This window comes from Myripristis murdjan, chromosome 13 (genome assembly GCF_902150065.1).
Source record: "Myripristis murdjan chromosome 13, fMyrMur1.1, whole genome shotgun sequence".
NCBI classification, from domain to species: domain Eukaryota; kingdom Metazoa; phylum Chordata; class Actinopteri; order Holocentriformes; family Holocentridae; genus Myripristis; species Myripristis murdjan.
Window position 1 is genome coordinate 6,872,089 of NC_043992.1, and position 14,381 is coordinate 6,886,469.

At 42.9% G+C, this 14,381-nt stretch overlaps 1 protein-coding gene across 1 annotated transcript; it reads left to right on the forward strand.

The window, feature by feature from the left end:
* Positions 1 to 5,847: 5,847 nt before the first annotated feature.
* Positions 5,848 to 12,952, forward strand: cox7a1 (cytochrome c oxidase subunit 7A1). Its single transcript, XM_030067388.1, has 4 exons — positions 5,848 to 5,922; positions 9,503 to 9,589; positions 11,763 to 11,847; positions 12,724 to 12,952. Exons 1-4 carry the CDS (start codon positions 5,908 to 5,910, stop codon positions 12,780 to 12,782), a joined length of 246 nt encoding a protein of 81 aa, XP_029923248.1. The 5' UTR covers positions 5,848 to 5,907; the 3' UTR covers positions 12,783 to 12,952.
* Positions 12,953 to 14,381: the final 1,429 nt, after the last annotated feature.

Here is a 14,381-nt window from a genome sequence, read left to right on the forward strand (position 1 = left end):
GGGGATGACATTCTCAGATGGAAGTGACAAAACCTATGGAGCTGTCATGTATTTAAGGTGGGAGACAAGTCACGGAGTTGAAGTCCGATTTGTGGAGTCAAAAGCCAAGCTAACGCCACTGGATCAAAAGGGAGAAGCCATCAAAGCAGAAATCTGTGGGGCTGTCTTTGCAGCCAGGATCAGGAAATATGTTGAGAAGCATGGGAGGATGGATATTGAAAGATGGTTCCATCTAGTTGACAGTCAGACAGTCCTGGGGGCCAGTCAAAGAGACAGCTATGGTTACCAGACCTTCTTTGCCAACAGGGTGGGTGAAATCCAGAAGTCTGGACCAGCGCAAGACTAGTGGTGGATCCCTGGGGACCTGAACATTGCTGACATCATTACAAGAGGAGGCACTCCTGAAGATTTGAAGGAGGATTCCACATGGCAGAAGGAATAGAGGAAGGCATTCTCAGCAGCACTGACAAGAGCTCAAGCAAAAATGGATCAGAGAAAGGACCACCTGCAGGCCCCTCAGGAAAGTCAAAAAAGTGTAATTCAGAAGGAGACTGCATCCAATCCATCCCCTCTTCCAAGAAGGAAGCCTACTGGCTGGGTGATAAAGAATCTTTTGGATGTGAAAAAATTCAGCAGCCTGTCCAGACTGGTCAAAGTCATCGCCTGGGTGTGGCGAGCTGCCAAGAAGTGGCTGGAGAAGAAGGGTGGGAGGCAAGGTCAATCAAAGAAAAGGCCAAGGAAGCTGTGCTGACTCTAGAAGAACATGAGGATGCGCTTAGAGACCTCTTCCTTGCTGCCCAAGAAGGTGTTACATTCCCACACACCACTCTGAGCAGGTTGGCAGTATACAGAGATGTGGACTCTGGACTCCTAGTTTGTGGAGGCCAGATTCAGATATTCAATGAAGACAAAACTGCAGTGCCAGTTTTACCATACGAAGAATGGTTGTCAACTTTGTTGGCTGAAGAAGCCCACAAAGTAAACCATGAGGGTGTAGCAGATCATGAGTGACCTTCCACCAGAGCGATCAGGCCCAGCTGCACCATTCAAATTTACAACCATGGACCTGTTCGGACCTTATGAGGTTAAGGAAAAAAAGAGTCAAGCTCAAAGTCTGGGGAATTGTCTTCTGTTGCATGGCTTCAAGAGCTATACACACTGATGTAGTCAGTGATCAGTCATCAGAGGCATTCCTGCTGGCATACCAGAGGTTCACTTCACTAAGGGGACACCCCAGGAAACTGTGGTCTGACCTAGGAACGAACTTTGTGGGAGCAAAACCTGCTCTGGAGCATCTGCATAAATTTCTGGACCAACTGAACAGGCCTGAGCTGTTGCTGCCAGACATGGGACGCAGTGATCGTGGAAAATCCACCCTGCAGACTCTCCCCATAGGAATGGAGCAGCAGAAGCAGCTGTCAAAATAGTGAAGCGGGCCTTGAGCAACCTTTGCGGAGTTGGAGTTTTCACATGGGGGGAATTCCAAAAATTTCTCTTCATGGCAGCCAACCTGGCAAATGAAAGACCCATTGACACCAGAATTCAAAGCAGGGAAGACTGTGTAGAGTATATCACCCCCAATTCCCTGTTACTAGGAAGGACCAGTCCTCGGGGGGATCCAGGAGACGTTCATTTTGATGGCTACCCATACAAGAGACTCCAAAGTATTCAGAGAGAGGTCAGCAGATTCTGGGAAGTGGTGCCAGCTGGCTGGTCCTAATCTGTTTGTAAGAAACAAGTGGCACACCAAGGAGCGAAATGTTGCAATGGGAGATGTGGTTTGGCTGGCTGACCAAAATGCCCTGAGAGATCAATACAAGTTGGCCAGAGTGGTCAGTGTCAACACTGATGGCAAAGGCATTGTAAGAAATATGCATGTTAAAACTAGGGCTGGGCAAGTTAACGCGTTATTATCACGTTAATTCATTAGACTATTGACGCCGATTTACTTTATCGCGCATTAACGCATGTTGCTCACATGCTTTTATTTTGTAAAAGTCTGTTGCACTCAGTCTAAAGCCCAAACGCGCCCAAGCACGTTTGCCCCTGGTGTGCGCGTCATCACGTTGAAACAGACACAGGCATGGCCCGACGACATTATAAATCAGTGTAGTTCAAATACATTCATCATGTCTTCCTTTTAACTAAAAGACGTTTTTGGTCCTTTTAATCAGACATGGGATGTTTATTTACCGTGACAGTTTCGGAGGTAACTTCCTCCTCCTTCAGAAAGGTCCAACTGACAGCCGGAGCGGCACCTGGCAGATCCAGCAGAATAGACCTGACCGGGTTGCCGCACACCGCGCGGTGCCGCGGCCGGTGCTGGCTGTACTGACGCGGTGCCGGCCAGCACCAGGTCTGCCGGATCCCCGCGCACACAGACTGCTGTACTTTCATTATAAACAGACTTTTGTTTATACGCGGTTGCAGCAGCACAACGGACAGCGACACAGACAACATGGTTGATTATTGATTGCGCAACAATCGCTTGTGAAAGGTTGTTTTCTCTTGCTGGTCACATTGTGCAAAATAAAAAGAGAGCTTCTTTATCTTATGAAAATGTAAATAATCGTGTGTGCCTTAGCAACTGGCTTAGTGCAGAGGAATAGAAAAAAAAACAGAAGTCCAGTAAAACATGCGCTTTACATTCTAGTCCCCTGTAAAGGAAGTTTCAGTAGTGAACTTTTTTGTGCTTCACACTTTGGTATTGAACATAGACTGGTAATGCTGCTCCCTGTTAAAAGTTTCTGCTGTTACCTCAGAAATTGCCTGTTTGTCCTGATTGTGGCTCAGGATTTTGTTGGTAGATTTTTTTTTTTTCATAAAGAGAATGTCCTGGCAGTGGCAATAAGCTTTAATTTATTATTATTACTATTATTATTTATTTTATTTATTATTATTATTATTATTATGACATTTTTTAAGTTGAGATTTACACTAAATATGTGTTACTGATAAGTGGTGATGTTAAAAGTGTTTGCACAACAAATGTTATGGCACTTTCGTTTATATGGCAGCAGAACATTGAAATAAAAGTGCTCTTTACAATACTTATTGGATTTTGCGAATGCAATGCGATTAATTGTGATTAATCAGGCAAATTATGCAATTAATTGCGATTAAAGATTTTAATTGTTGCCCAGCCCTAGTTAAAACCTTTCCCAGCTACCCTGTCTCACTTACCAAGCCAATCAAAGGAGGGGCAAACAGTGATGGAACCAAGAAGCTCTCATCAAAAATTCCTGCCACAATTCTTCATAGGGATGTCAGACGCCTTGTTATCTTACTTCCTGTTGAAGAACAGCCAGAGGCTTAAAAGAGTTGTGTGACCTCCTGGTTCAAAAAACCAAGAGCTCAAGTGGGAGGTGTTGAGATAAATCTCAGAGAAGCAAAACCTCTGGATTATTCAGTTCATCTCATCACTACTCTACTACAAGTCCCAGAATCCATCACTGAGCAGGGCAGAGCAGGCTGCTAATCACTGAAATCGGGGCACTTGTGAGGAAAGCAGCACTCAATCTGCACTGGAGATGGACAATGAAACACCTCAACAAGAGTAGAAGGCAATTCAACACATGGCTCCTCTCAAAGACATCACTGGTATCGTTGAAACTTTGATTTGATGATATTTGATGTTAGTGATATTTGTGTTCATTCATGACCTACTTAATTGTTTGACTTTTCAATTTGGTAAATGACTTAATCGATTATCAAAATTGGCAATTACTTCCTCACTCTGTGCATCTTGTAAATGTATGTATAAATTACAGAGAACATACTTTTTTCTTGTAATTGTAGGAATTGTTTGCTTAATTGCCAGGCATGCTGACAGCGGCAGCATGCATTTCAGTTTGGATTTGGGTTTAGGAAATGTGCAGCTCTTTAAAGTTGTTTGTTAAAAAGAAAATGAAGTGTTTGGGAAATTTTGCAGAAGTTATATATTACAAATTATTAAATGTAAAATGTTTAACTATAAAATGTTAAAATAGTTAAATAGTTAAGAGCTAAAACAGTTAAAATAGTCATTGATCGATTGATTTCTATCTTTTATGTTGACTGATGCACTGTAAAAAAAAATTGGTTGGAGGATCATTTTGGGTTTAGTTTAATCAGTAACTATTTTTGATTAACTGATTAATCATTTTGATCACTTTTAAAGAAAAAATGGCAGAAACTTATGGATGCTTTGTTTTGTTTTATGACTAACTTGTAACTAATTTGTTTCTTTTGTGTCTTCAAGGTTTTCAACCTGATTTACTTCAACCAACAAATCACCAAACAAGAACATAAAAATAAAGTTTGAGTTGGAATGGAAGAGTTGTCCTAGCGTCCTTTGGGGTTTATGGAACCAGGCCATTTCAAGTTGGGCAGGTGTTGAAATAAAGCTAATAACTTGACATGCATTACTCTCTTAATCTTGTACATTTGTACTGTAAATCTTTCTGCCATAATTATAAAGCACTCCTGTTGTTTTTAAATGAGCTGTAGAAATAAAAGTGACTCAACTAAAGACCCTCAAGGGCCTTGAAACGTGGCGTTCTCCAGGCAGCAGCGCCTTACAGGAAACAAAACCATCAATTACATGTACGCAATTTGGCTGCATTTTAAATAAAGTAAAAGAAAAAGAGGTTTTATTGACACATTTCCATTCATTACTTCCAAATACATTAGATTGATATATATTAAGTACATTCTTGGAAGCCTACAGTCACATGCGTTCCTGGCCTGCCTGTACACACACACACATACACACACACACACGCTCTGCATTGATGACACTGATGAAAGAGCCTTTTTCACAAGTTTCAGTGAAAATGAAATGAAGGAAAAGTGGGTTGTTGTCTAAGGGCTGACTTTATGTTTGGAGTGGTGCCGGCCATACCGCACAGCAGCGGGCTCGGCTGTGTGTTGCTCAGGACACCGGTCCCTGGGTAAAAACAACACTTCCCGCTGATCAGATTTTTAGCAAATGTAAGAGAACGATGAGGTTCATTTTTCCACTCTGGTCCCTTTTTTCCTCACTGCATTAATTTGTTAATTTGTCAAAGGCAGAATGAGCAGGATTTGTTGTGGTGGTTTGTAAACCAAACCGGCGTTCATTCTGTCACCGTCCTAGGAAAAAAATTGTCCGTCTGGCACCTCCCTGTCCGATAGAAGACAGTCCCACGTGACGTTGCTCTTCATCCTCCTCCTCTCCTCTCCTCTCAGGGCTCACCAGCGGGTGAAAGCTCAACCCCAGATCAAGTTCTGTCCGCTCGCCGTTTCTCCTTGCTACATTTCCTTTTTTCTGCAATTTTGACAATGATGATTTTTTTCAATTTTTCTGCAGATGACGCCCAGAAGAGTCCCGAGGTCAGCAAAACAAGAAAATCCAGGCAGACACATACACACACACACACACACACACACAGCGAGTGGCTCACAGTCATGATGGAGAGGATTAGCTTTGTATGAGTCTGTACACTTTTTTTTTGTAACGCTTGTAATAAAATCCTTCTCTTTCCACCTTTAAATTGAGCTGAAATGAGGACCCTTTAGACTCAGCTGTCAAATAAAAAACATTTTTATCAGCTGAGTTTGAACTCTCCTAACTTCACTCAGCCCTCAGTTTTATACATTGTGCACCTTTAATAACAAACATGGCCCAAACGCAGCGTGTCACGACCGACCCCACGCGTGGCGAGCTGGGTGACGAGTCTGTTTTCTCCAGCTGCAGCAGCACCACCAGGACATATTTATATTTCATGTCCCTTGTCGAGCGCAGACAGTTTGGCCTCTGCAGCGGACCATAGTTTGGCAGGGATTCAGCAACACTGATACGTGTGTGTGTGTGTGTGTGTGTCCTTGTGAGGGACAGAGCTAGTTCCTGAAGTGTGAGAGCTGCAGGCGACACACACCACCACAGACATGAATCACCTTCTGGTAACTACAACTGTCTGTTTCTCTGCTCATGTCTGTTTGTCAGTCTGTCTGTCTGTCTGCATCTCTCGTGTTGAAGAAACAGTTTCAGATAAAGCAGAAGAAGAAGAGATTAGTGGTGTTAGCGACGGCGTGTTTGTCTGGCAGCTAGGCGAGGGCAGCCGAGCAGGCCTGACCTTTGTACGACGCTGTGAGTGTGTGTGTGTGTGTGTGTGTGTGTGTGTGCAGGAAAGTGAGCTGCACCTCTGTGGAGGAGTTGCATGTTGAAGCTTGGCAGGATTCATCTGTCAGACTGTAAAAGCCTGAGCAGCTTCCTGCCTCGCTCGCTCCCCTGGATCTGTTTCTCTGTACCGGATCATCTGCCATCAATGTTTGTCTCTTTGTCCTTAGAGAGGGGACACAGTTAGCCAGGCTCCACACACACACACACACACACAGATGGTGGCCTGTGCCCCCCGGCCTCTCACCTGCCCCGTGGTGGCCATGTTGGACGTCTTCTTCTCTCTGAACGTCTCAGCAGAGCGGGTTAACGTCTGAACCTGGTCTGGTGCCTCAGGTTGCCTGACCAGCTGCTCCTGGAGGCACCGAGGTCAAAGCGGGAGCTCAGAGGGGACAGAGCCTTTTCGGTTGCTGCCTCCAAATCATGGACCGACCTGCCTTGGCACATTTGACAGGCCTCCTCACTGTCCATTTTTAAAACTAGTCTTAAAACCCATTTTTATTCCGTGGCTTTGAACCCAGCATGAGACTTTGCGCTTGTTTTATTCTTTTTTACTGTGTTTTATTTTTTATTTGTTTTATTGTTTTAAGTGTTCGTTTTTTTTTTTTTGTTTGTTTGTTTTATTTTTTTTTTTTTGTACAGCACTTTGTTTTCAGCTGCGGCTGTTTTAAAGTGCTTTATAAATAAAGTTGAGTTGAGTTGAGAGTTGAGTTGAACCGATCTCTTCATCAATCATCCTGATCGATTTTCTGTTTAGATGATGTCAGGCTTAACTAGCTAACAACGCCTGGTTAACTGAGCTAACTTGTGTTGAGCTACATACATGTTGTTCATGCTACATGTGGCTCTGTGGCACAACAGATAGCGTGTTGGACTTCTAGTCAAACGCAGGAGAGGTGATTCAAAGGTCGTGGTTTCAAGACCCCCCTTGAGTCGTGCTTTTGAGGTGAAAGTAACAAATTCAGACAGGAAAGAACGGCCTGTGTGTGTGTGTGGCTGTAGGCCTGACTGAGGCTGGCCAGCAGTGTGTTCAGCTGACTCCTCATGTGTTTGGGGTAGAGACTCGGGGTGAAGTCAAGGTAGTTTACTGAGACACAGGAAGAAACATCTGCAGATAATCTGTTACAAACTCCACATTTTATATTTAGATTGTATGATCAGGCCAGCGGGACAGGAGCTGAGCCTGTGCCTGTCACGGTGGTCACGTCTCACCCCTTGGCACAGTTTACCATTACTAATACCTCACACACACACACACACACACACACACACACACACATGTGGGCGGGCCTTGTCCCTCCCCTGCCTGTGACTGGTGGGAGCGTGAGCTTGGCAGGCTGTGATTGGCTGGCGGAGGCGTCAGTCGTGCCCCTGTTGCCCGCTGTGACCTTGGTACTCCAAGCAGGACGGCCTCCTTAAAGTGACAGGCACCTGCTGAGAGGAGACATCACACTTATCACACTGTTTTTATAACAATCATCATCTTTTTTATTGTCAGAAACGGAATCAGAAATACTTTGCTGATCCCCTGCTCACATTCTCAAGAGAAGAATTAAATTATAAGCATAAGTGAAATTAAATGAAATAGATCAATAAAGTATTTATGATTTATGATTTTCTGATTTCTGAAAAACTACAAAAATATGTGCATTATAAATTTGTAAAAAAAAAAAAGTACCGTGTTGTGCAAAAGTATTGTGCATTATGTATAAATATGTGCATTTATCCTTATTGATTATATGCATGACTACTACTGTTACTACTAGTACTACTACTAATAATATATTTTTGTCATTTGTATTGTTGTTATTGATTTTATTACTAAAAATAGTAGTATAGTATTGTTATTATCTCTTGTAATGACATTATTATTATTAATTATTTACATAATAATTAGGCTGCTACAAATGGATCTCACAGTCAGTGAAGTGTCATATGACCGTCTGTCCTGTTTGTCTCCTTCAAAATCTGCTTTGTTTTGCCCAATTTTCATTCATTCAATTCATTCATTATTTATTCTCCTCATTTCATTGTGTATTTTATTGCAGAATTACAAAACAAAACTGATTTAGTTTGTCTTAGTCTTTTGACTGGAATGCATTTTATTTATTTATTTATTTATTTATTTCACATTTTAGTCACTAGGATCTTGTTAGATCCAGTCAGTGCTTCAGTTTTTACTCTATAAAACAGACAATAGTTTAATTAGTTTAATAATTTCTTTGTTGAATTATTTGTTGGTGCCTTTTATGCATTGATTGCTCTACATCATTATATTTCCTGTCTACCAGCAGCCCTGTCAGTTTTATTATGACAGGGCTGCTGCACTAAATATCAAAAGTCCCATCCAGGAAACAATCATCTAATTTTATCTTTAATCTTCTGGTCAGGTCTGTGTTGTCCAGTGGTCGGCCTGCAAACTGATGACTGGAGCCCGTCCACACTGACGTCAGGCATTCTCAGCTTTCATTAGTATAATTCTGGCATTTTAGTCTTGTTTTTATTCGCTAACAACAATGCCAATTCTTTCATAGCTTTTTATCAACCAAGTTTCACTTTTGTTTAGCTTTTGTTAGGAAAATGAACTCCAGGAAACACCAGAAACATCAGTGAGGAACAATGAGATTCAACAACCTCCACCCATGTGTTGATATGTTAATATGTTGATATGTTGATATGTAAACGGAAGGCAGACGTCCAGGACTGTGTGCAGCTGTTCCTAAACAAACGTATGACAGAAGTAGATGTGTATTTCCTGTGGCCATTTATTCCTGCTCACAGTTGGATGAAGCATGGAGGCCAACTGGCTTGTGATAATATTATGACTGCAGCTTGTTTGTGTAAAGCAGATGATGACCAATGAGTTATCTGCAGTTTCCACAGTTTGAACAGAAAACCCATTTTCTGTTTTTCATTGCTAAGTACAAAGAGCTAGCCAGCTTATTTTCAAGGTCAGGGTCAAGTGCATGTCTCTTTAGAGCCCAGACTCATGGTCCATGGTCTCCAAGGGCTTGACAGGCTGACAAACTGACATCATCGTGACTGTGAAGGTGTCTTCAAGCTCTTTGATCCCGTCTGAGCCAGTTTCTTCAGACAGACAGTGCTGCTGCTCTGATCTCTGTGGAGGACGGTAGGAAGGGTGGGGTGTGCGGGGTGGGGGGGTCAGGGGATGGAGCTGGTAGCAGTTCAGTGTCCTCCTCAAGCACCCTCAGGGTCAGGGGTTTGAACCCTGCTCCTCTGGATGGACTCCTGAATCATTTCCCCACCCTGCCGACTGTCCTGCAGCTGTGCCTCATCCATCTGTCAGAGGTCTGGATGCTTTAACAGAGTTTATAACCCTGCTGTCTCCCTGTGTCCTTCCAGAAAGTTCCCCTGCTGGCCGGCCGAGCCTTCAGCAGCTCCGCCAGGCAGCTGAGGAACAAAGTCCCCGAGGCCCAGAAACTCTTCCAGGTAACTGAGCTCAGCTGAACTGAACTGAACTGAACCAACTCAAATGCAACTTCAAAATAACACACCACCACAGATTAAAAATAAATAGATAAATAAATAAAACACATCCACTTAAGGCACATAAACTATTCCTGGCAGTACATTACAAGACAGACAGGAAGTCACAAAAAGACCAAACCAAACTGAAAAGGCACAGAAATGCACCAGGTAATGCAACAGAACAGAAACATAACCAGCAGTGTGAAAGGCACAGGGACTTTCCTAACAAAACAAAGAGAAGATGAAGTCACAAGTTACAGAGAAGCTATGGAGCGAGCACGCCTCGTTCCTGTCAGCTCCTCGGTGCTGACAGTGTGTTGTTGCCATCAATATCTTGTTGCTATCAGCATCTTGTTGCCAACAGCAATGTCATCAGCGTGTTGCTGCCGTCATCTGCTGACTGCTAATCGATGTTATTAAAAACATCTACAAGATAAAATCTCACAAAGGGGATGGATGTGTTTCAACCTCTGAAACAAACCATAGCATAGCTTTGTTCATCACAGCTTTATTTTTGGCATCTTTCAAAATGTTAGTCCACATTTCCCACAGGGATTTATCATCTAAACAGTAGACAGAAGAGGTGATAATCTACTGACAGCCTCCTCTTCTCTGTTGGGTCTCTCTGGTTGCAGAGTTTGAGTGGCTTTAAAAGGAGCGGTTACTTGATTTGTGTTGTCGCCTGATGCCAGATGGCTCTGGTGCAGCTTTCCTTTTACTTCCACTGAAAATACCTTCCAACAATGTGCAGAACACATTAGGACAGACAAACAAGACGGCTTCATTAGAAACCTCAGTATACTGCGAAATTCCACAGAAAAACATCAGAGATGGGCTGTCTTACAGAGAGGAACAGGAGTGTGTGTGTGTGTGTGTGTGTGTGTGTGTGTGTGTGTGTGTGTGTGTGTGTGTGTGTGTGTGTGTGTGTGTGTGTGTGTGTGTGTGTTAGGAGTTTAGGAGTTTATTAGGATCCCCATTAGTCTGCACAGATGTGAAGACTATTCTTCCTTGGGTCCAAATTAAAATGAAATATTGAAATTTACATAAATACAACAAGTAAACAAAAATGCTTAGAAAAGAAAATACAATTACATTGAATAATTAAACATATAACAAAACAATAACAACAATGTCAATTCATTCGATGCATTACAGTTACACTTTGGTAGTCAACTTGCTAAGTAAACTTAAAATTTCTACTAATGATGAGGAAACAGAGGAAGGAGAAAATAACAAGAGCAAGAACCAGAACCAGCTCAAAGTGGTGAATTCTTTCCTGTATTTTGATATTTGTTGCTGTATGCCAGCGCGATGCATTGACCCAGTTTGGTCTGTTAACTCCTTCCCTGCCGGAGGAACAAGAGCGTCAGCAGCCGCCTGCCACTCCAAATGAATGAAGCTGATACAGACGGGAAAACACAAAGCTGAACATTAGTTTGAAGGACAGAACACAGCACACGTCTGTTTGAGCGTTCTCCTCAGAACAGCTGGGGAGCAGCTACTTTCAGCCATAGTCTCAGAGAAAAACTGATTGTTCATTCATTGATTTCATTTCATTCATGTATCATATGGTTAATAAAGCTTCGAATGGTTTTTAAATGGTTCTACAAAGAACCATCAGCAGCTGGAGAACCTCTTTGTTTAGGAGCTGGTTCCCCTTTAGTTATTTGGTGGTGGCAGCAGCTAACAAGTCTTTTCCTTGTGGATTAATGTGCAGATTATTTCCTCAGTGAATGGATTAATGTCTCGCTCTATAAACCATCAGAAAACAGGGAGAAATGCCACAGCGGCACAGCTGACATTTTTAATACCTTGTCTGGAACCCAGTGAAGGAACAAGGAACGTCGAGGAACATGTTCATGCTGGTTTTCAACCTGCCCACAATCATTTGATTTAAAACACTCAGAGAACCTTTTATTCTGAAAAATCACTAACGAACCAGTTGAGTCCACAGAGAACTTTCTTAAAAATGGTTCTTGAAAGACGTTTGGTTCCAGTTAGCACTTTTATTAGTCTGTGTGAAAGGTCTTTTGCAGCGGTACTCTCCCGGTGAAGCTCCTACTCACTGACGAGACAGCTTCGTTTTTATTGTCTCTTTTATTGTCTTTTAACACTTTGGTTGCTATGGTTACAGGAGGACAATGGGTTGCCAGTCCACATCAAGGGAGGAACCACCGATGTGCTGCTGTACCGGGCGACCATGACGTTAACTTTAGCAGGTATGGACTGGAGTTTAAGACGTAAAGTCACCACAGGGGGGCAGCAGCGCTTCAGCTCCGTGTCCACGCTTCCCATTCAGTGTCTATGGAAGCAGCTGTGTGATGCATTCTGGTAGCGCTGTGTTGCGTTTCGACAGACAGGGCGTCACATCGGCGTCTCCTCATTTACATAAAGATGAGATCTAGGCAACTTGATGACTCGCCGCCTCTGGAAAACTCCTGTGAAACTTTTAAACGAACCGTCATCGATCTGAAATGAGGACAGATTCAGCAGCTGCAGGCTTTATTTCTCAGGCATTTTGTTGAACTGTTTTTGTAATGTCAAAGAAACATTTTGAAAAGAGCAGCCATGTTGGTCCGGTTTGAAATCTGGGGGAGGACGGCCCACTGATGAAGCGTTCGCCCAATCAGGTGCAGCTGGGAAGTGTTTGCATGGTTATAGAAGAGAGCAGCTGTCAATCATCAGGAGTGGCCACGCCCAGCTTTCATCCAAATGTTGGAAGCAGCGCGGCACCTGGTGCTTTGAGTGTTCGGTAGACCAGGAAAGCGTCACCGAAATGCCGTCCATTTATCATTTATATTACTGAGCGTCAAACATACGGCCCTGTGCACTCGTACCTGAAGCCTCTCAGCTCAGAGTCAGCAACTGGCCCAAGATCAGTTTATATGGGAGCTGAGCATCCTGGTTTGTTGATTTGAATGGGAAATTTGTTCTGCTGCGTTGAGGTTCTGTGAGATTGAGGAAAATACTTCAAATTTGTTCTGCATGTACTAATATTTAAATGTTCCAGCTCAAAAACAGCATATTAATGTGAATATGTGTGTGTGTGTGTGTGTGTGTGTGTGTGTGTGTGTGTGTGTGTGTGTTCTCTGCAGGAACCTGCTACTCTCTGTACTGGCTGCTCGTGGCCTCCCAGCCTCGGAACAAAGATTAGAGAGAAGAGCACCCCTGGGCTCTGTCTATCACTTGGAGGACAGTGTCCGGCTCCATCTAACACAAGTGCTTTGTTGTACAAATCTGTTCCATTTCATCACAGCCGTCCTTCCTTTGTTGTGACAGCGCAGCGACTGAATGTGTAAAAACTGTAAAGAATTAAAACCCTTCCACCAGGCCTGCTGGGTTGTCAAACTCTGTGTGTGATCGCTGATGTGTTTGTGTGGTTTCTGAGGCAAAACCACCGTCTGCAGCAGTTTGGCTCAATGAAAGACAGATGCAGTAAAAACAAGCAAAAACGTGTTAACGTAAACATACAGATGTGTAGCAGTAAGTGGGTGGAGGGATGGAGGAATGCTGCGGTGCGACCACAGCGCCGGGAGCACCGGGTCCAGGGTTTTCCTTCCCTGATATTTTTTTTAAAAATAACCTAAAATTATTGAGTATTCTTTATGAATGGAGAACAAGTTTTCCTTGTGTTTCTCCTGTGAGTTTACTCATCCACTCACATGTGAAAAGCTGTTCAGAAATACGAGGAAAGGACAGTGGTCAGGTTTCTCCAGCGGCAATCTACCTGTGCTAATCGTCTTTCTCTTAGGCTGTGTCCGAAATCACTCCCTAATCACTATAAAGTGCACTATATAGTGATTACGCCATTTTGTAGGGGTGTCCGAATGTTTAGTGATTATTAATGTTCACTATATAGTCCACTAGATGTATCCCACAATCCACCGCGAAATGTAGTGGACATCCGATGGTCACTGACCAGGCAATATATCCCGTCATGCATTGCGGAACGGCGCCGAACAACGAGCGAAGTAGTGTCCGAAACGGTCCGCTATTGAGTTCACTATATAGTCCACTACACTGAATTCCCTATATAGTGAGTAGAGAGGAGTGAGTGAGTGAGTGATTTCGGACACAGCCTTAGTCTCTTAACCTGATGATGGAAAGCAACTTTCTGTTTCCGTGAGAAACCAGATAACTGGCTGTTGCTAAGATACCTGCTGTCATCACTGCTCCATCACTGACACCTGCTTGGGCCTTTGCTCTCTTATTGAGACAAAAATGCCAAAATGGAAAATAGAAAGTTTAGTCACATGATTCCTGCAAAACCACAGCCTGTAATAACAAACCATCCTGCCAAGCTGCTGATGAAGTGTGTGTCCTGTGTGTGTGTGTGTTTGTGTGTGTGTGTGTGTTTAGGAAGCAGCGCAGTCTTCCAGATCCTTTCAGATGTTTTTTCCATCACTGGCAAGACAAACATTTTCCAACAGCTCCACCTACTGGTCACTGATGGGAATTACACTGTTACTTGTACTACCACCACAGCCAATTTTACTGCTATTAATATAAATACTAATACCGCTATTGCTATTGCTATTACCATTGCTGCAAGTATTTTTGCTAATAGTACTACTGGTACTATTACTACTAGTAGTGGTAGTACTACTACTGTTACTTCCATCACCATTAATTCTACTTATGTTACAACTGCTTTTCCACCACTACTACTAAAAATGCAGTGCTTAATTATCTAAAATAATATCATAATAATAACAAATGAATAAATAAAGGTGTTATCTAATTTGAAACTGTG